The 23,454-nt window shown below is 44.1% G+C and overlaps 1 protein-coding gene across 10 annotated transcripts in view; it reads right to left on the bottom strand.

Annotated features, from left to right (window-relative positions):
- The window catches only part of r3hdm2 (R3H domain containing 2), a 304,603-nt gene that overhangs the window by 148,557 nt on the left and 132,592 nt on the right, over positions 1 to 23,454 (bottom strand). For 9 of the 10 annotated variants that reach the window (XM_080218004.1, XM_080218002.1, XM_080218006.1 and 6 more), the window contains 3 exons: positions 16,527 to 16,734; positions 11,843 to 12,052; positions 6,776 to 6,817 (listed from right to left, as the gene is read on the bottom strand). In XM_080218004.1, coding sequence (XP_080074130.1) covers positions 6,776 to 6,817; positions 11,843 to 12,007 — 207 coding nt within the window. In that variant the 5' untranslated portion in view covers positions 12,008 to 12,052; positions 16,527 to 16,734. The remainder of the gene's footprint in view (positions 1 to 6,775; positions 6,818 to 11,842; positions 12,053 to 16,526; positions 16,735 to 23,454) is intronic. The other variant, XM_080218005.1, reaches the window with a different exon arrangement.

The raw sequence follows: 23,454 nt of genomic DNA, 5'->3' as shown, positions 1-23,454 counted from the left end.
GCTTGCGGGGGATGATAGTGATCGCTCCTGTAGGGAAGCACAGATTGCTCACTCCCAACAACCCAATACGGATCTCAACTCCGTCAAATCTCGACAAAGTCAGTCAAGTGTATTCAGCTCAGCCACTGAAACTCTTATTCTTCTAAGCACGAGCAAATGGAGGCCATCCACACAGCTGAGGAGCTCTCCAAGCCCCGAGGACATCTAAGAATGAGTGTGTTAATGAAGAGCTATCACTGTGCTCATTCACCCTCTCCAGCAGCACACATCTCAATAGGACGGAGCTCCAGATCAGACTCAGAATCACTTTCTGAAGATCAACTCACAGGCATATTCCCACAGCAGTCAGAGGCACGGACAGTCCACCTCTCTGGCTCTCGGAGAGAGACCAGTCACCTGCTCAGTCCCGATCACACGGACAGTCCAGCTCTCTGGCACTCGGAGAGGGGTCATGATGTGGATACGCCGGCGTTGGACTGGGGTAAACACAGTAAAAAGTCTGACAACACCAAGTTTTAGTCCAACCGATTTATTTGATAGTAAACTTACAAGCTTTCGAGTTAGTCCCTTCGTCAGGTGAATGGAGAGTTCTGGCCTCAGACAGAGCATGTAAAGCACAGACAGTTTAGAGATTACTGATTAGAATGTGAATCTTTACACCTAACCTGCTGTTCAAGTCCTAAAGTGGCTGACAATGTGTGTGGAAGGAGCACTGATCACAGGTTAAAGAGATGTGTATTGTCTCCAGACAGTACAGTAAGTGAGGTTTTGCAAACCCAGGCAAGTCACGGGGGTTACAGATAGTGTGACATGAACCCAAGATCCCTGTTGAGACCATCCTCAACAAGCATTCTCCAAGGCGGCCTTCACGACACACGACAGCGCAGAGTCGCTGAACAGAGACTGATAGCCAAGTTCCGCACACATGAGGACGGTCTCAACAGGGATCTTGGGTTCATGTCACACTATCTGTAACCCTCAACATTTGCCTGGGTTTGCAAAACCTCACTTACCGTACTGTCTGGAGACAATACACATCTCTTTAGCCTGTGATCAGTGCTCCTTCCACACACATTGTCAGCCACTTCAGGACTTGAACAGCAGGTTAGGTGTAAAGATTCGCATTTAATCAGTAATCTCTAAACTGTCTGTGCTTTATATGCTCTGTCTGAGGCCAGAACTCTCCATTCACCTGACGAAGGGACTAACCCGAAAGCTTGTGAGTTTACTATCAAATAAATCGGTTGGACTAAAACCTGGTGTTGTCAGACTTTTTACTCGGAGAGAGACCAGTCACCTGCTCAGTCCCAGAGACACGGACAGTCCAGCCCTCTGGCACTCGGAGGGAGACCAGTCACCTGCTCAGTCCTGATCACACAGACAGTCCTCGGGAAGTGGCAGCCAGATCACTGGTGGAGGTACAAAAGCAAGCAGCAGAACATCAGGCAGAGGTTTGAGAGTTTCTCAGCAGACTAGGGTGAACGATAGGGAAGTCTGTCTGATGTTGTGGCTGCAACATGCAAGTGCCTCGAGGCTAGCATGGGTGACTATGATGGAGACCTTGGTTGAGCAGGTCCTTTGGATTTGTGTTTGTCCCTTCACTCTATGGCCACAAACACTGGTGGACAGCATCAGGATGCAAGCGACATGGGGACCGGGCACCTTGACCTCTCTCTAGGCGCTCCAATACCTGGAGGAGTCAAGCACCCATAGGGAGGATAAGTGTCAGTCATATACCCCACAGGCCTCCCCTCAGGACAATAGAGCTGCAGAGTCCCCTCTGCCTGTGCGTACACCCACTTCAGCAGTGCAAGCTGCCAAGGATCCTTCTGTCCCTGAACAGCAGATCCTTATCGGCTGGGGCATTCCAGGCCTCGTGCCACCAGACGACGTTCACCAAAGTCAATACAGGAACCAGGACATAGCAAAGTCAGGGCTGTACCAAGATGTAGTGGCAGGGTTAGGAAAGTTCAGATATTTTGATGTCACCTCTGGTTCACGGATGTGCTATTACTGTCAATAAATTGCACTTAAACTCACTGGATGTGTATGCGAATATTCTGGTCAGCTGAAAGCATTTTGGAATGTTCTTATCGAGCTGCAGCCATCCTCTCACTCAGGCAGAGTGTCCCATTTTAAGATTAACATTCATGCGATGTCAACCTCAGTGCAGCTAGTCTCCAGACCCTTGTGCGTTGTCAGGGAGAAGTGTTTAAATCTTTATTAACAGTGCATGATGGGAAAGGTTTGAATCCTTATTCCTCAAGGGACAGCAACGGTTGAAGACAGCTCATCAGCAATGATACAGCAGTGGTATCCAAGTCTCCTAACTGTTAACGTCTGAATGCAAGACATACACTTTAGGATAAAAGTCCTAGGCTAGTTTGCATCCCATTCACGACAGAGCTTCCATCACTAAATGGTGACGAAATCATCAAACCTTGTCTCACATTCCGGTCGTTCCTCAGCGGATTTGAAGTTGACAGATTTAGTGCATTAGCAGCTCACCAATGATCAAATCTAGTGCGTCATGAGCAGAACATCGAGCGTGAATGCAGAACCTGTCCTCTCAGCGATGGAGGTCTAGGAGAGACATGTCCACATGACCTCACTTAACTTTACTCCTCCTAGAACTTGGCAGATATTATTAAACAACTACGGGCACATTTCCCATGTTTTCTCTCCACGACATCAGTTCATACCATCCCTCTGCAGCCTCCTGGGTTTTTTGCACTTCCTCACGTTCATCTATCGAGGAGCTATCATCCTCCTCCAGTTCAGCCTCTGGGAAGGCCTCACCTCTCTGTATAGCCAGATTGTGAAGGGCACAGCAAACTATGATCATGCAGGGAACCCTCTATAGTGCTTATTGCAGAGTCACCTGAGCAGTCCAGCCATCTGAATCACATCTTCAGCAGTCCTCTGGTCTGCTCAATGAGGGAGCGTGTGGAGGTCTGAGCAGTATTGCGCCTCTGCTTGGCTTGATTCAGACAGCGACATACTGGAGACGTCAGTCACTGTGCAAATGGGTAAACCTTATCCCCCAGCAAGTGTCGCTGGTCACTCAAAAACCTGGGTAGATGGGGGTGACTGAGGATATAGGAGTCTTGGTAACTCCCAGGGTAATGTGCACACACATGCAGCATATGCCTGTGATAGTCACACACTAGTTAGGTGCTGATGGAATGGTAGCCCCTGTGGTTTATAAAAATTAGAGGCTGCTGCCAGGGAGCTTGTATAGCCATACGGTGTGGACAATTGTACCTCGCACTCTTGGGATAGCTGCAAAGCAGGAAATCTTGCAGCCTGGCTAACTTCATCCAAAACAAACCTGACAATATGATGGGCATTCCTGGAAAGGGCATCAGTCACCTCCTTTATGCAGTAATGCTGACTGAGAAATGCTGCACAGGTCCCTTGTTGATCCCTGGAAAGACCCAGTGGCAAAATAATTGAGCATTTTCATCACCTTCAAGGCCACTGGCAGAAGGAAGCTTCCTACTCCACGTAGAGTCACATCTTTATGAAGAATGTGGCATTTGTGACGTACAAGATCTTGGGACAAGTGCAGCCATGCCTGTCACTGCCTCTCACTCAACTGTAAGTAGGAGACTGTTTGATGAGATACCCTCGGTGTGGTGGGTTACCTCAGCTGTCTGGGTCTCTCTTCCTCAGCCTCCTGTTCAAGCTTCCCCTGGCCATTCCCCCAGGTGGCACCTCACGCTGGACATCTTTCCCTCTTTTGCCTCGTCCATTGAATGAGGACTCTGAGCAGCCTGGAGTCCTGCATCCATTCACAAGGGTTAAAGGGTGCAGAAAGGGAAGCTATGATTGAGAGACCTATGGGAGAATTGGGGCCCCACACCTTGGGCCACCTTGATTGCACTGTGGCTGATGCAGCCTTATTCCCGAGACGCCCACGCACACAGACGTGAGCAACATTCCACTGCAGAGGTGTGACATCTATTGTTCTCCAGCCACGAACCCCGCACCCCAACTACTCCCAAAGCCCCACATGGAACTCCACCTACCCAATCTAGAGGCTCTGTGTACCGTTATGTAAATGTGCCCCCATCACAACACCCCACCCAGTTGCATTTCATTCCCCAATAAAAATATGGTTTTCTTCGATCCCCTTGCTTGTCAATGTTTATGCAGCTTTGTCGAAGTGTGGCTTCGCTCCTCGTGGTCTTCCCACTGCCTTCCATTGTTCGTCATCCTCATCCACCTCACTGCCCTCTGCCTGCCATCATGCTCCCCTTACCCTTCACCCCACTGCCTTGAACATCCTCCTTCCACATTAGCACCCCCCTGCCCCCTTACACCCACCTCCCTCACCTTGCATCCCACCCCCCCCGGTTGAACTTCGGTCCATTGGAGTGGAGGGTTCATGAGTCCCACAGCACAGTGCTGTGGGGGTGGGAAGAACACTCCTGTACTCTCCAACCCTGGGCACTGTACTGAACAGAGAGTGACACAGGCGGTTCTACGAGTCCCACAGCACGGTGCTGCGGTGAGAGGCGGAACTCCGTATTCTCCAACCCCGGGCACTGTACTGAACAGACAATGACGCAGGAGGGTCCATGAGTCATGCAGCAGTGTATCTTTAGCAGAAGACCTCTGCATTCCTTAGCGCCAAGTGCAGTACTGATCTGAGTTAGTAAGCAAGAGGGTCCATGAAACCTTCACATTCGCTGTGCTCACTTCATCTTGTGACTGAGGTCTGCCTTGTCAAATCCACTCTTCTTCAAATGAGTTTGAGGCTGATGTAACTTCCCACTGGCCTGACACAGGATCAGAAAATGTGATGTTCTGGCCAGCAGCTGTTTTAATCAACAGATGCAAATGGCATTCACACCAGCAGGCGGGGGAAAAGCGACCCACCATTAACCCACTGCTGGGAGAATTTCAAACTCTTTGTATGCTGGTGGTTTTCTGACTTTTTGGTTCCTGCTGTATTCTGTGCTCCTGCCCATGACCAAAGCTGCTGCAGTTTGGATGGGAGAATTCCACCTGATAACACCATTTCTCTTCACAAATGCTGTGTGAGCAATGCCAGCAGATTGTGCTTTTATTTCAACAAAGGGAGAGTGTAACTGATGAGGAACAGAGTAGTGAAGATTAAGGAGAGGTTAATGAGGCATACTGAACACTGCCACAATCCAACAGGTACAAAGTCCTCAATACTTGAGAGACAAACAGCCTGCAGGGAGGACAGCCATAATGCAGACCAAAGAACCATGGCTCAGACTCCTGTGTGGTGACGGGAAGGGAGGAAGGGAAGGGCTGATTGGTAATGTGGCAGCAATGGGGAGGCTCTACAATCTGTAGTTCAAGGGCGAGATGGCAAGCTCTGCAGGCAGGAAGAATAACTCCGAAGAAGCCAGGATGAAGAACATCTTGTGGCAGGTAGATAGGGACTTGCAAAGGACAGGGATAAAGTTGTTAAGGAACAAGCAACATCAATAGGAACAGGGTCCTGCTGGAAGATTGTCAGCACTTAGGCTTGAAACTAGGACCAGTAGGGTAATAATTCCTGAACTACTGCCTGAGTCACATACAAATTGACACGGGAGCAGACATATCAGAAGAATGAACATGTGGCTAAAGGGCTGTGTGGGAAAGAGGGATTCCTTTTCATGTGACAAGAAGGAGCTGTACCAATGGGATGGGCTCTACTTAAACCAGGATAGGATTCATGTTCCAGCAGAATGGTAAACAGGGAGGTAGCAAAGGATTTAATCTAGTGGGGTGGGGTGGGGAGGGGGGGAGTAGAACATAAGCAGTTTAAATGTAAACAAAACAGGCAGGAGAACATAAAAAGAATAATAAAGTGAGGAAGGACGTTGATGGCAAGGGAATAAACAATTATAGAATGGGAATCTAATAAGTTGGATAAACAAAGTGAGAGAAAATCATAATAAAATGAGTTGAAATATATGTACAGCAGTGCACACATAAACCAGAAGAATTGGAGACAATCATATATTGGGAGGAACCACACAGTGAGGATTACTGAGACATGGCTGCAGAAAAATCAGGATTGGGAATTAAACATTGCAGAGTAGAACATATTTAGGAAAAGGGAGGGGATAAGGGGGAGATGGAGAAGTTGGACTTATTATGAATAATACAATGGCAATAGAGGAGAGACATAGCTATCAGCACGTCAAAAATAGAATCCACAGAGATAGAAATGAAAGATAATCACACTGGTGTCAGAGACAAATTGGGGAGTAACAAACATAGAATAATAATCTACCCTGATATTAATTGGACAGAGGCTGGTCGAGGGGATAAGGGATTTATTTTCCTACAACGTGTGTAGGAAACCATTCAAAGCCAATATTTAAAAAAGAAAAACCCAATGTGGGAAGATTCACTGTTAATCTTGTATTGGGGAATGAACCAGAACAGATAAGAGAAGTAAAGGTAGGGGAACATCTAGGCAATAGTGACCATAATATAAGGTGTTTCAAGTTGAGGATAGAAAAGGACACAAGTAAGATAGAAATCAAATTAATAGACCAGAGGAAAGATGAGGCAAGGCTTGAGTGGAGCACAACAGTATCATGGACCAGTTGGGGAAAATAGCCTGTTTCTGTGCTGTAATCTTATGTAGCATCTGATTATGGTTCCCCCCCCCCCATAACACCCCATGAAAGAAAATATACACGGAACTGTAATTCAGCTCCTTAAGAACATCCACAAAATTCAAATTCAATGAAGCCAACTTGACAAATAATCCTCCCATTTCTTATGAGCACATTCTGACCTTGGATCGCTTCCTTGAGTGTCCATGGTTTTGTGTTCTTCGCTGCAATGAAACAGAGACCACATCAACAGGTTAGGAAAATATTTGCTTCATTTCACTGGCAGCATAAACAATGACAGCCCTCTTCCCCAACATGGACAAACCCAGGAGTCTCATTTCCTTCATATCTTCTGCACCCAATACTCTGGAAGTAGAAGTGGTTTTGCACCTTTGCTGAAAGAAAAAACTCTATTCATATTAGTTACTACACAACCAGAATGCTAGAAAGATATGCTAATATTTCTCATTTCACCTGGTTCACAAGCTCTATATTTTCAATATTGATTGTAGACATTCTGTGCAGCCTTGCAAAAACATTCTGAAGCTGCACTGTCACTAATTACAATATCACTTCAGAGAGTCCATTGACATAAAATCTCTTCCCAAATTGTATTTGCCAAGATGTTTGAAAGTATAAAAATATCAAGGTTCGAATAAGCAGCCCAAATAAATACGAGTCAGACTTATCAAATTATGCATACACTTTCAATGTGAGCAGACTGCCTTTGGCGGGGCCCTGCTTACCCTCTCTACAGGGAATTGCAATGCAATGTATTCTCACCAGTTAATGAAGGAAATAGGAATACGTCAAAGACTAAGTTTGCCTCCTATTTCAAAATGCACTCCATAACCCACCAAATTCAAGACTGGTCTATTGCTATTCTAGAACACACACTGTGGTAGGGTTTCCACTTTGGGAAACTGCGCTAGTCTATGAAAAAAATTTTAAAGATATTTCCGCTGATGCACAATTACATTTCAATGCTAGACTATAGGGGTTAACTGATCCTGTTAAGCTGAAGACTACATGTTGAATCAGAAGGCATGGTGGGTTAGCTAAAAATTGACTGCATTCCTGAAGGTTACACAATGTAGGCAAACAACAGCTTCTCATAACAGCAGCTGAGAGGATTGTTTTTCAAGGCAGCAATAGCATGTGGCAAACACTTCCAATAACGAGATAAGGGTTGAAATATATTTTGGTTTGAAAGAGTTCAGTTCAGTTCTTTGATTAGAGGGACTGGCTTAGAAACCAGTTTCCTAGCTCGTTTTTTTTTGCTCGTGTCATTTTAATTTTTTAAATTCTTCTCAATAAAAGAAAATCATTTTAAAACCCGTGCTGTCCTCTGGTCTCTTCAAACGAATGAATGGACCCAATCACGAACATAAAATCTACCACAAGCAAGATCAATTAAGCAATGGTATTGAATACAATCAATTATTTTCAAAAAACAAAGAACAAAAAAAATTACAGCACAGGCCCTTCGACCCTACCAGCCTGCACCGACGATGCTACCAGACTGAATTAAAACCCCCTACCCTTCTGGGGACCATAACCCTCTATTCCCATCCTATTCATGTATTTGTCAAGACGCCCCTTAAAACTCACTATTGTATCTGCTTCCACTACCTCCCCCAGCAGCAAGTTCCAGGCACCCACCACCCTTCATGTAAAAAATCTGCCTCATACATCTCCTTAAAACCTTCCCCCTCGCACCTTAAACCTGTGTCCCTTAGTAATTGACTCTTCCACTCTGGGAAAAAGCTTCTGACTATCCACTCTGTCCATGCCCCTCAATCTTGTGGGCTTCTATCGGGTCGCCCCTCAACATCCGTCATTCCAGAGAGAACAAGCCAAGTTTCTCCAACCTCTCCTCATAGCTAATACCCTCCAGGCCAGGCAACATACTGGTAAATCTTTTCTGTATCCTCTCCAAAGCCTCCACATCCTTCTGGTAGTGTGGCGATCAGAATTGAACAGTATATTCCAAGTGCAGCCTAACTAAGGTTCTATAAAACTGCAACATGACTTGGCAATTTTTAAACTCAATGCCCCGGCCGATGAAGACAAGCATGCCGTATGCCTTCTTGACTACCTTCTCCACCTGCGTTGCCACTTTCAGTGATCTGTGACCTGTACACCCAGGTTCCTCTGCCTATCAATACTCTTGAGGGTTCTGCCATTTACTGTATATTTCACTCTTGCATTAAAAAATATCCCTTGACGTTTTTAAGAAGGATGTGTTAAAAATTATTTATTAGAGTCACAAGTAGGCTTACATTAACACTGCAATGAAGTTACTGTGAAAATCCCCCAGTCACCACACTCCTGTTCGGGTACACTGAGGGAGAATTTATCATGGCCAATGAACCTAACCAGCATGCCTTTCGGAGGGTGGGAGGAAACTGGAGGACCCGGAGGAAACCCACACAAACACAGGGAGAACATGCAGACTCCACACAGACCCAAGCTAGGAATCAAACCTGGGTCCTTGGAGCTGATAGGCAGCAGTGCTAACCACTGAGACACCTTATGATGACCTGATGCAGCTTGATTAACGTAACTGAAAATAACTTTACCACAAAAGGTAAGCATTTAATCCAAGTGCTTGGCCCACCACATGAGAGTAACCTGATCTTTAAGTAACTAATTATTCTGAAAACTACGCAGAACTACTAAATAGTTTATTTGGTATATACTGGTCAGTTTTTTTATTGAATACTTAATAAGGTTTAAAAGATGACTAATAATGTATTTGCACCTGAAACAAACAGCTCAAGGTCTTTCTTGAAAGGCTACAATGAGCGCAATCAGTGAAAAAGCAAAATACTGCGGATAGAATCCCTACAGTGCAGAAGGAGGCCATTCAGTCATCGCACGTACACCGACCACAATCCCACCTAGGCCCTATCCCCATAACCCCATACATTTACCCTGCTAATCCTCTGACACTAGGGTCAATTTAGCATGACCAATCCACCTAACCCACACATCTTTGGATGCTAGAACAGAAACAGAAAATGCTGGAAAATTTCAGCAGGTCTGACGGTATCTGTGGGGGAGAGAATAAAGCCAACGTTGAGTCTGGATGTGCAGATTGAAATGCTTGCTGTATTCTCTCTCCACTGATGCTGTCAGATCTGCTGAGTGATTAATTCAATCTGGGGGTGGGTGGAAGGGAACCAGTTTTGTGGGGTGCAAAAAAAGTCCCCGAAACATGATGTGCACTGGATATAATTTGCATCTAAAACTGGGAGCAACTGTATTAATTGCTGGAAAAAATCAAGAATCAGACAGTGCACAGATTGAAACCAATTGGCAAAAGAAGCAACGGTGACATTTGGAACAACTTCGTCTTGCAGCAAGTGGTTGGGATCTGGAACGCACAGAGGGTGTGGTCGAGACAGGGTCAATTCAGCTGCAAAAAGGAATTGATCACCAGCAAAAACAGAAAAACATGCAGGGCTATGGGGAAAAGATGAACTGCTTCTTCAGGATGCTAGCAGGGACACAATGAGCCAAATGGTCTCCTTCTGAGCTGGAACTATTCAACAATCTTTTGAGCTGGTTTGGCTGAAAGCAAGTATCACCATAGCGGGCAGTCTTCCCCACTGTATTTACCCCCCAGTCATCAAACCCAACTTCAAACGGATATGGTGGCAAAGTCAAAAAACCTTCAAAGGATTGAATGGGTGATAAAGCACCTTTGTAATTTTTGCACTCTGTCTCAACGACAAGCACTCCGAGATCATATGTGCCACAGGTTTGCTGCAGAGAAATTCTCACTCTATTCCACCTCCACAATATGACTTCACAATATTGTGAAATATTCGTCATTTGTCGCACCAGCCATTCTTGAAGCTCCTGAGATCGTGAATGACAATTCTACACTAATTGGTTGCACTATCAGCTCATTGCCAGAAACGTCTGTAAGATTCTCCAAGTGAATTTCATTTCTTCCAACCAGTCAGCAGACACAGAGGACTTTCCCATCACAACAAACTCTGGTCCCAGAGGGGAGCTGGCAGCATTAACACACTGCGCCATCAGGAGATAAAATAGGAGAATACTGTTACGCACTCCACCTTGACATCCAGTGTCAGAAGTGCTCACGGATTATTAAACGCATCCAGAAATCCATTAAAACATTTGCAGCTTAAGGCAACAAGATAGACACAAATATCACAACCTTGCAGCATGGTGGCACAGTGTTTAGCACTGTGTCTCACGGCGCAAGGGTTTGATTCCTGGCGTGGGTGACTGTGTGGAGTTGGCATGTTCTCGCATATCTGCATGGGTTTCCTCCCACAATCCAAAGGTGCGTAGCTTAGGTTGATTGGCCATGGGTCAATATGTGGTGTTGTGGGTGGGATGCTTTTTGTAATGATACTGTACCTTTAAGAAATGTATTTGAGCCATGTTCTTGTGCAGGTTCTGTTGTAGCAGTTTTTTATGCACTTGGAGCCATTCTGTTGACTGGCATCCTGTGCTGCTGCTGCAGCAGCGTAATTGTGAGAACATTTAAACTCTGAGTTGAGAGAGAGGACTGCCTCTCTTTTTCCCTCTCCAAAGTTGGACATTGGAACCCGGCAGGAGATAAGTCTCTTTCTCGAAGGGTCTACTGTTCGAGAATGGATCTTTTTCTGTGAGGTGCTGTTTTGGAAGCTACAGAGAGAGGGGTATCTCTTTCTGTTTCTGAAGTCTGGAGACTGGGAGCTGCCAGAGACTAGGATTACTTCCCTGAAGCTTTGCTGTTTTCTGAAAGCTGCTGTCTGGATCTCTGTCCAGAAGTGTTAAAAAGCTGAAAATCTCGCATCACGTGAGCACCTTTGGCTTCTGTGCTAAATGGTTCTACAGAAGGAATTTATGTCTGTGGGGAATACCACTGAATTGGAACAATAGAGATAGCTAGCTGTTAACAATCATATTTTGTCATGTTTAAGTATTTTAATTGGTAAAAGTTATGCCAATCTTTTTTGTTATATTCTGTGTTCTTAAATAAACTTTGTTTGATAAAAGCTCCCTAGTGGGTCACTTGAATCATAGCTGGAGTGAAACATTGTATGCTCACCCTAATGCCAAAATCAAATGTAATAGTTGGGGTTTAGGCTAACTTCATCAATACCTTGGAGTTTCTGATCTGGTTCCTAACATCTTTTGGATAGTTGGTGCAGACTTGATGGGCTGAATAGCCTCCCTTTTGCATTGTAGGGATTCTATCATTTTTTAAGCCACCAGCTTCTCACCTGGAATTCTAGCTGTGCATTTGAGTCTTCACCATCTTTCTCCACCTCTTCCTTACTGGATGTTCTGAATGCAGATTTATTTTTAATCAACGATTCCTCCACCAATTTCTTCTCCGATTCCTTCATGATTTCCAAAGTTTCTTGAGTGTTATTACTATTGGACATCTTCAGGATATGAAAATAATTAAGGGTGTGCTAGACAGCAGAAACCTGAAACAAGCACCAACATATGTTCATTGCAACGATGAATGGACGACAAAATTAAGCTCCTAATTTTGACTTCTGAAATACGTGGCATTTTTAAAAACATAGGTATTCCCTCTTATAATACGTTAAGGGAGTTGGGAGACAACCATCACTTCTTCAGACCTTTCTGCGTCAACTTTTTTTTAAATTGAGCTGTACAATGCAGTATCCTTGGCTCAGTGATACCGCTCTTAACCCAAATTAGATGTTGTAGATTTAAGCCCCATTTCAAAGATATTAACTAAAAAATAGCTCTGACACTTCAGTATAGTTCAGTACATAAAAAGTATCACATTTCAGGTAAAATATTAAACTGAGCCCTGTATATCGCCCCTCAAATAGACATGCAAGATCCTGGGGAATAACAACAGAGGAGTTGTTGCCTCAGAATCTGAATAACAACAGAGGAGTTAGCCAAAATTTAATGGCTCAACCAACATCATTATCTGGTCCTTATCAGATTACTATTTATTGGCGGCACAATGGCACAGTGGTTAGCACTGCTGCCTCACAGCACCAGGGACCCAGATTTGATTCCTGTCTCAGGTGACTGTGTGCGGGGAGTTTGCATGTTCTCCCTGTGACTGCATGGGTTTCCTCTGGGTTCTCTGGTTTTCTCTCAGTCCAAAAGACATACAGGTTACATGGATTGACGATGCTGAAATGTTCCTCAGTGTCCAAAGATGTGGTTAGGTGGATTGGCTATGCTAAATTGCCCCTTAGTGTCCAAAGACACGCAGGTTAGGTGAATTGACCATGGTAAGTGTGTGGGGTACAAGGATGGAGTGGGGAGGGAACCTGGGTAATATACTTTGTCAAAGAGTCAATGTAGTCTTGATGGGCCAAATGGCCTCTTTTGCACTGTAGAATTCTATGATTCTACAGGAGTATGTAGCAAACTGGTTGCACATATCCTACAGAGGCTACAGTTCAAAGGTACTTGCTTGGCTGCAGAGCATTGTGGGACATCCTAAGATAATGAAATGCACTATATAAACAGAATTTATTTACAACTTCATTGGTCAGAGTACATTACATGCCATGCTAACTCATGCACACTCAGTATATCTGGGTGCCACCTTCATTAACAGCACTGAGGCCACTCTATGGAAACCGTTCAGTTAAGTCTGGATTTCCCAATTCCAGACACAACGTACATTTTATGACTGCATTCAGCAAAGACCTCCAGATGCTTTATCCAGCTTCACATGGCAGTATGTCAGGTTATGTCACATCAGCAGTATTTGTGCAGGAATCATGTCAACTATTGTGACATTTTCCCTCCTTAGCCCGGGGTGTTGAGGTCATTGTTCATAAACGGCTTCCAAAAGAGCACTTCATTCTATCCTTAGGGATATTTAAGGCTGTGATAGAAAGATTTTTATTTGCTCGGGAAACCAAGGGAGACATGGAGCAGGCAGGAAAAATGGAACTGAAACAGAAAATTCACCACAATTATACTGAAGTGTTGGAGTAAACCAGCAAAGAGCTGGCGCAATGGACAAAATGGACTCCGTTGGTGCCGGAAGCTTCTACTGATGTCAGTGCTGTGGTGTTCTTCCACTCCCCAGATTTGTAACATTGTTCATTTAAATGGAGTTCAAAGATGTGTAGGTCAGGTGGATTGGCCATGTTAAATTGCCCCTTAGTGTCCAAAGATGCGTAGGTTAGGTCCCAGCTAATACTTATCCTCACTCAATGTTGCAAAAAAAGATTATCTGGTCATTATTGCATTGTTGTGGGAGTTTGCTATGTTCAGATTGGCTGCAATGTTTCCAACATCAATCACAACAGTGACTGTAGTTCAAAAAGTACTTAATTGGCTAGTTAAGTGTTTTGCAATGTCCTGAGGTCATGAAATGCACTATGTAAATGGAAATTTTTCTTTGTGATATTGGAAAAGATCTAAAATGGAGGGATTACTGAACATGAGCAGCTTGAGCGAATAAACGTCGGGAAAGTGTAATGAATCCAGGATATTTTGTTCATTTTGTCATTTCAACAGTGTATCTTAATCAGTTTTCTTTGCAATCACATCAAAAGCCACCCTTCCTAGCCTCCTTGGCAACGTCACGAGCATTCTCTTGCTTTATTTTCCTGAATATTTCTGCTGTCAAGATGCCATGTTATTAAAAAACAGCATCTTAATTATTGAGATGTCTTTGTGAAGAATGCTATTAAATTCCAAATGTTAGCAACGGAACAAGAGGAATGGATAAATCATGTATAAAGTTCCAAAGCTCAGCAACTGTAGTAAACTAATCAAAAGTAATTTTTTGGGTTAAAATAAAAGAATTTTCCATTTAATTTGAATTAATCAATACACAACACAATAAAGTGGGAATTTGCTGCAAGATAATTGGATTTAAGATGCTGTGAATTAACAACAGACTACTTAAACTACTTTGTCCACATCATCCCTGAGCAGTAATCTTAAAAGGGAGTAGAGCAGATCAGCTGCTAAATACCACCTCTGCAATAAGTTTGAAGGGGTCTCATCGTGACATCAAGTTAGAACTGGTTTATTACCAATATATAGGTGTACAATCGACAGTCTGACAGAATTGCAATACACGCCTACTGTCTTCTGCTCCAACTCCAACTGAGGTTCCTCCCAACCCAGGACAGGCACCCTCGCCCCCAATTGGCTGGGCTTCCTGCGCTGCCTCTCCAGAGGGTCCGACTCAATCATATGGCCCTCAGGGATTGTCCCTTTAAAAGGACCATGCTGGCACAACCTCCATGCTCCAAATCTACCAGACAAAACACTGCTCATGAACTGCCTGCATAAATGCATACAGTAACACTTCAGAGTCTTATTTTGTACAGTGGCAAATTTCTCCTAAATGCACTAATTGGCTTGAATTTCAAATCTGCAACAAATCAAAACCAAACAGGAAGGATAGATGCCAAAGAAAAGGAGGAACAAAACTACAAATCAGAAATCAGCAGCAATTAGAAAGGAAGAGGACAGCAAGCAACAAAGAAATCCTTCAAAAATCCATTTGACAGCAAACTTGCTTCCTTACTAATGAAGGAACAGTACTGGAAAACATATCTCTAAAGTTTCCTCATTCAGGAAATATACAATTCACTATAAAAATCACAAACTAAACATCTAGTATCATTTTGAGTTTGAAATCTCTCTAGTAAGGGTTCTACTCTTCCAGAAGCGTGTTACCCTTTCAGGTGAATGGACCTGTCCACATTACTGCCATAATAAAGGGTCTGAATAAACAGGTTCAACCAGATTACAGGCTCAAACTATCCCACAGACAAAATTGCCAGTAAGCAGCTTAAAGCCACCTATCCCCAGAGTCAAATAAGTATTATCACATCTCAAAGCAAGGAAGGTGTTTTCAAAATTGACCGGACTGGTCATTTAGAGCCGTCAGAACATGGCTGTTACACGCATCTGCTTCCAACAATATAACCACAGACTGACTGTGAACCACTCCACTGAAAAATCACAAGATAATTAGAGAAGTGGTAGCACCTATGATCCATCATAGTTCATCCTTCCAGAATCGTCAAGTAGTTTCCAAACTATTCTTCAATAATTCCAGTTTTCAGCTCTACAATACAGAGTCCATCCCACGTAAGAATCAGAGCATAGAGAGATTCCTGTCAATAGTCCTATATTTGCAGTTTACTTCTGAACCTCCGATCACTTATCTTCCTCTTTCACTCAAGTCATTTTGCAGATTTACCTCAAACATATGAGTGCCATTTTGCAGATTTACCTCAAACATACTAACATTATTTTGCAGATTTTCCTCATACTCCAAATGGCTCACAATTTTATATCCAACTCAACGTTTACTTTTCAGATGTTCCTCCTGTCTTTTCTCATTCCCTCTGATGCTAGCTGTAAACTACATGGCTCAATGCTAGGTCCCCTAACCTGGAGTGTCTCCCTTACTGTTCGGTAATTGGAAATGGAGAGAGTGCTCAAGGGTGGGTCTGAATGAGAGCACTGCACAGTTTGATCACAACATCTGGTGACTTAAATTCCACTGCTTTGGTCATATAATTCACTGACATTCTGTTGGCTTTGTTGCTATGCATTGTTCAGACATAGTGAACACTGGACTCTTGCCAGGTCTTTTTTCAGGTGTACCTATTGCCACAACATTCACAGAGGAGGCGCATTCTCTTCTTCCCATGTGCTAGTTAGACTACTCCGAAATAACTTCAAGTTGAAATAGGCACACCAAACAATCAGATATGAATTGGAAAGATAATGGCCCTCACTCTCATGCAGAGAAACTGCTCCCAATTAATAGGTGGTAAATTGTGACATTCTGCAACACATAAAAGGAATTTTAAACAAATCTATGGGAGGTATTTGAGAGTCTTTACCTGTGCAGAATCTGCAAAGTAACACAAAAAAGATCCAGACAAACCAAGCAAGTTTAGAAAATCTTTAAATCCGTACCAGGAGCTGTAGCCTGTAGCAATTTTGTGCTAAACCCGTATCACGTAAAAAGCAAGTGCTCCTTTTGTGGTCGAAGTGGTGCCTCAACGGAACTGGACCCGTTCAGTGCCTTCAAATGTGCATCTCATGTTGCTGATAGTTGTGGAGTTCTCTGGATCGAGTACAATAGGTCTATGGTCAAAGCATTCCGCTGTCTCTCCTGAGCTTCCTGTGAATATAAAAGGAAAGCTATCAGATCAGAGAAATGTTCTTTTTCGTGGGCCTTATCTGTCAAAACTGTTACATTAACAAGGGTTGTTTGAACAGCTTTTGCTTTCAGCACACATTTTCATGGGAAGACAAATTGAGTTTAATGCCTTTAACCAAACCTACAGGTGAATAAGAGCAGTGAGAATCCATTTAGTCACAATTCGTCCAAAGCCTTTAAAAAAAAACACACCACTACCACCAGTGTCAGCAGCACTCCAACCCAAGATTAGAAGATTGCAGCTCAAGTCCCACTCCAAAATCTGGACGCAAAAGTCTAGGCTGACACTCTCTGTGCAGTACTCGAGAGTGCTGCACTGTCAGAGGCACAGTCTTTCAGAAGGGACATCAAACTGAAGCCCAATTTGCCTAATTAGGTGGATGTAAAAGTTACCAAGGAACTACACTGAGGAGCAGGGGAATTCTACTTGGTGTCATGGCCAATTTTTATCCCTCAATCAACATCACAAAAATAAATTATCTAATCGTCATCACATTGCTATTTGTGGGAGGTTGCCGAGTTCCAATTGGCTGTTGCACTTCCTAAATTACAACAGCAACTACACTTCAAAAAAGTACTGCAGTGGCTGTAAAGCACTTTGGATTTGTGGTGCTTGTGATTGGCGCTATATAAATGCAAGTCTTTTTTTAAAAACATAGGCATATTTTAGGATTAAGTCATGCCATTTCCTAAATGAGCACTGGATGCATTAAGGGTGTATTGACAGACAACGTGCAAGGTAACATACATCGTAAAATCACAACGAAGAAATTCTGATGTGGGGGTGGGGGGGCCTGTATTCTCCCAACCGCTATGGGGATCGCAGTGGGCGGGGATGGATCATGCAAAGGTCCACTGACATCCAGTTTTGGGCAAGCGTGGCTGAAGAATCCCATCCTAGATTCTGCACAAGTATCTCCTCCGTGTAACAGGAAGCAGAGTACAAAAGCAGCATCCAGTCAAGATCCATAATGTTTGACAGCTAAAGTAACCTAAAGTTTCTAAAACAGAACGGGATCCGTACAAACATCTGAAGTGAATTTGCAAGAATCAGAATGGAGTGTGATTGCAAATTATACTCCTTGCACCTCTCCTTTACACCACATTGTTCTAGCATGGCTACTTTCTTCTATCACAAACAGCTCAAGTTCTCAAAGCCAAAAGCTCGAACGAGATTTGCTTTGTGCTTGACATTATTAACATTAGCTGTGAAACGGTCCAGTAGTTTCTATGGACTGAGAAAGATGAATTCAGGTTCTGCATGATCAAAATGCTTTCCTTAAATTTGAAGTCAAGGAACAAAGACAGATTCCACTGCGTGACTACCAAGAAGAAGCCATTTGTCTGTTGATACCGGCTCAATGACATAGCTTGGTCAAGTTCAGAAAGTTCCTGTGTCTGCTGCATATCATATTCCAGATGTGACAGGCAGACAACAGTTGTCAAGTAATTTCAGTCTGGATTATGATCAGCAGCTAAAATTTACAAGCAATTCATTGAGTTAATAAAGCCTAAGAAATTAGACGCACCTCCAGTTACAGTCCCCACACTTACATCTTCCATGCTCATCACAAGCCTTTAACCAACAAAATAGCACTAACCATTTGCTATTACCTTAGGAATCAATTGCTAGACTCCTGATGGCCATTTGGTGTAGGACACATCAAAAACCAGTTTTGACCTGTAATACTTCAATCTGCAAATAAATCTTTCCTTCTCATGACTCTACTTAACTCTTGTGTCAATAAATGTCCCTATTCATATGTACTCGAGTAACCATCCAATCAATGCCCTCCACTTGTATATACTTAACCTCAAATCATACGATTAACATCAAAGATGGTTCGAGGTTCTTGCTCCCTGTGTGGACGGGAACGGGGGCTACAGGGAGGATGGGCCGACCAAGTGCAGCACCGTGGTACAGTAAGCCATTCAAGTGGGGGGGAAAGAAATGTTGTTGTAATGGGGATAGTACAGTTAGGGACATTGACACTGTTCTCCGTGATCAAGATTGAGAGTCCTGAAGGTTGTGTTTCTTGCCTGATGCTCGGGATATCTCAATGGGACTGGGTAAAGATCCAGCTGTTGTAGTCCACATAGGTACCAACAACATATTTAAAACAAGGGCAGAGGCTCTGCTAAGGGAGTATGAACAGCTAGGAGCTAAATTAAAAAGCAGAACCAAAAAGGTGGTAATCTCTAGATTACTACCTAAGCCACAAGCTAATTGGTGCAGGGTCAATAAGATTAAGCAGGTAAACGTGTGGCTCAAAGATTGGTGTGGGAGGAATGAGCTTGAATTCATGGGATATTGGCACCAGTACTGGGGAAAGGAGACCTGTTCCAATGGGACTGAATCGTGCTGGGACCAGAGGCCTAGCGAATTGCATAACTAGGGCTGTAGACGGGACGTTAAACTGATTGGGGAGGGGGATGTTCAGTTGTAGGGGAAATTAGACAGCCCAAATTAAAGGGGGAGGCAAGAGTGCCGGTTAGTGATGTGGCAGGTGGTTACCAGACAATAAATGTGAGGGACAGGTGAATGTATTTATGCACAAAGGAATTATAAAGGAATAGGGAAATTTACCAATTTAAAAAAATTTTAAAACTTTGTACCTAAATGCACGGAACATTTGGAAGAAAAATAATGAGTTAATGGTGCAAATAGAAACAAAAGGGTATGATTTGGTGGCAATTGCTAAGACATTGTTACGAGGAGACCAGGTCTGGGGATTGAATATCTAACGGTACTCAGCATTTCACAAAGACAGACTGAAAGAAAAAGGAGGTGGTGTAGCTTTGCTGGTGAAGGAAGGGAACAGTGTTGCAATGAGAAATGACATAAGCATAAGGGAGATCAAGATATGGAATCAGTCAGGGTAGAAATAAGAAATGGCAAAGGTAGGTAGTACTTGATCGGAGTAATCTATAGGTCCCCAAGCAGTAATTCCGTAGTGGGGCACAGTATAAACCAGGAGATACTAGGGGCTTGCAAGAAAGAAACAGCAATAATCATGGGTGATTTTAATATGCACATAGATTGGAAGAATCAAATTGGCATGGGTAGCTTGCAGGCAGAGTTCATTGAATGTATTAGATGTTGTGAAACCAACCAGGGAGCAGGCGACTCTAGATTTGCTAGTGTGTACAAAGAACAAAGAACAACACAGCACAGGTAACAGGCCCTTCGGCCCTACAAGCCCACGCCACCCATTTTAACACTGAGTGCCTCATTCCAATCCTCCTTCTACCTACGACTTTTGTCTACGCCTCTTGGACTCCACAATAAAGGGGTACAAATTTAGAGAATTATATGTGCGCCAGACTAAGGGAGGTCTAATTTAGGGACAATTTGTTAACACCAATCAGCCTAAAAGCATGTTTTTGGGGTGTGGGAGGAAACCGGAGCACCCGGAGAAAACCCACGCAAGCACAGGGAGAATGTGCAAACTCCCACAGACACCGAACCAAGCCAGAGATCCAACCTGGGTCCCTGTATCTGCACAGCAAACAGCGATAGTCACCGAGCTGTCGTGTTGCCCGTCAGTTGGTCCAGTTTAAGCGTGCACTAACGACGTGAAGCACTAGGCAACTCTCGAAACATGCAAGAGCAGCCCTTGCACGACCCACCGCATGTATGCCCCTTGTTGGCCAACAAGGTGGACTGAATCACTTGCGGATGTAAGAGACATCAATAAACATACACAGCCTATACAGACATTCATGGAAGATCCCCAGAAGCTCAAACGTAAGAGATAGGTGAGCCATAAAATATGTTGGACAGCCCATAGGAATCTGTTGATTCCCAGGCACATCCTGAGGCTCCTGATCCTTTTGTATCCTTCCATCTCTAGTCTGCTCATGTGCCTTTCTAGGTAAGCCTTAAACAACTCTAACGTGCCTGCCTCCACCACCCTACTTGGCAGTGCATTCCAGGCCCCCACAATCCTCTGTGTGAAAAACCTCCCTCTAATATCTGAATTGTACCTCGCCCCTCTAACCTTAAGCCCTCGTGATTTTCGTATCCAACCTGGGAAAAAGCTTCCCACTGTTCACTCTAAATATACCCTTCATAATCTTCTACACCTCTAATAGGTCTCCCCTCATTCTCTGTCTTTCCAGGGAGAACAGCCAAAATTTGCCCAATCTCTCTTCATAGCTAAGACCTTCCATACCAGGCAGCATCCTGGTAAACCTCCTCTGCACTCTCTCCAGGGTCTCCATGTCCTTCCGGTAGTGCGGCGACCAGAACTGGACGCAGTACTCCAAATGTGGTCGAACCAACGTTCTATACAACTGCAACATTAGACGCCAGCTTTTATACTCTATACCCCTTGCTATAAAGGCAAGCATACCATATGCCTTCTTCACCACCTTCTCCACCTGCACTGCCACCTTCAAGGGCTTGTGAACTTGCACACCTAGGTCCCTCTGTGTTTCTATAGTCTTAATAGTCCTACCATTTATTGTATAACTCCCCCCTACATTATTTCTTCCAAAACGCATCACCTCGCATTTATCTGGATTAAATTCCATCTGCCATTTCTCTGCCCAATTTACCAGCCTATCTATATCATGCTGTATTGTCCGACACTGCTCATCACTATCAGCAAGTCCAGCCATCTTCGTGTCATCTGCAAACTTGCTGATCACACCAGTTATTCCCTCTTCCAAATCATTTATATATATCACAAATAGCAGAGGTCCCAGTACAGAGCCCTGCGGCACACCACTAGTCACAGACCTCCAGCTAGAAAAAGACCCTTCCACTCTACCCTCTGTCTCCTGTTGCCAAGCCAGTTCTCAAGCCATCTAGCCACCTGTCCTTGTATCCCATTAGCCTTAACATTTTTCACCAACCTACCATGAGGGACTTTGTCAAACGCCTTACTGAAATCCATAGAGACGACATCCACTGCTCGTCCTTCGTCAACCATTTTTGTCACCTCCTCAAAAAATTCTACCAGATTCGTAAGGCACGACCTCCCTTTTACAAAGCCACGTTGCCTGTCACTAATCAGATTTAGTCTCTCTATTTAGAGAGACTAAATAGACTGGATCTGTACTCGTTGGAGTTTAGAAGGATGAGGGGGGATCTTATAGAGACGTATAAGATAATGAAGGGGATGGATAGTGGATAGGGTAGAGGTAGAGATATTCTTCCTGCTTAGAAAGGATAGCAGGACTAGAGGGCACAGCCTCAAGATAAGGAGAGGGCGGGGGGGGGTCAGTTTAGATCAGAGTTGAGGAGGAACTTCTTTACTCAAAGGGTGGTGAATCTCTGGAATTCTCTGCCCGTTGAAGTGGTGGAGGCTACCTCACTAAATATATTTAAGTCACGGGTAGATAGGTTTTTGATAAACAGGGGAATTAAAGGTTATGGGAGAAAGCGGGAAAGTGGAACTGATCCACTTCAGATCAGCCATGATCTTATTGAATGGCGGGGCAGGCTCGAAGGGCTAGATGACCTGCTCCTACTCCTATTTTTTATGTTCTTAGATTGCTATGTTCTAAATGCATATACATCCTATCTCTAAGAATCCTCTCTAACAACTTCCCTACCACTGACGTCAAGGTCACCGGCCTATAATTCCCCGGGTTATCCCTACTACCCTTTTTAAACAACGGTACCACATGCACTATCCTCCAGTCCTCTGGGACCTCACCTGTGTCCAAAGGAGAGACAAAGATTTGCGTCAGAGGCCCAGCAATTTCATCTCTCGTCTCCCTGAGCAGCCTAGGATAAATGCCATCAGGCCCAGGAGATTTATCAGTTTTAATATTACCTAAAAACCCTAACACTTCCTCCCTTGTAATGGAGATTTTCTCCAACGGGTCGACAATTCCCTCCAGGACACTTCCAGACAACAAGTCCCTCTCCTTCATGAATACTGACGCAAAGTATTCATTCAGGATCTCCCCCATTCCCTCGGGCTCTAAACATAGTTCCCCTCCTTTGTCCCTAAGAGGGCCGATTTTTTCTCTAACCACCCTTCTGTTCCTAACATATGAATAAAATGCCTTTGGATTTTCCTTAATCTTGTCTGCCAAGACCATTTCGTGCCCCCTTTTTGCCCTTCTAACTCCCCATTTGAGTTCCCTCCTACTCTCTCTGTTTTCCTCCAAAGCTCTCTCCGTTCCCAGTTGCCTGGACCTAACATACGCCTCTCTTTTCTTCCTGATCAAGTCCTCAATATCCCCAGTTATCCACGGCTCTCTAATCCTACCTTTCCTATCCTTCCTCTTAACAGGCACATGTCTGTCCTGCAACCTTATCAGTTGTCCCTTAAAAGACTCGCACATGCCAGACGTGGACTTACCCTCGAACAACCTCTTCCAATCAGTGGCCAACAGTTCCTGCCTAATCCGGCTGTAGCTAGCCTTCCCCCAGTTTAGCACCCTAACCTTCGGACAACACTCATCCTTTTCCATTACTATCCTGAAGTAGACAGAATTGTGGTCACTATTTGCCACGTTTCCCTAATGAAACCTCGACCACCTGACCAGGCTCATTTCCCAGAACTAGGTCCAGTATAGCCCCCTCTCTAGTCGGATTAGCTACATACTGCTCCAAAGAACCTTCCAGTACACATTTTACAAATTTCTCCCCATCCAGACCCCCAGCCCTAGACACCTTCCAATCCACACCAGGGAAATTAAAGTCTCCCACTACAACAACCC

This window comes from Carcharhinus amblyrhynchos, chromosome X (assembly GCF_965287045.1).
Source record: "Carcharhinus amblyrhynchos chromosome X, sCarAmb.v2.hapA, whole genome shotgun sequence".
NCBI lineage: Eukaryota > Metazoa > Chordata > Chondrichthyes > Carcharhiniformes > Carcharhinidae > Carcharhinus > Carcharhinus amblyrhynchos.
This window is presented reverse-complemented; position numbering and strand designations above follow the sequence as displayed.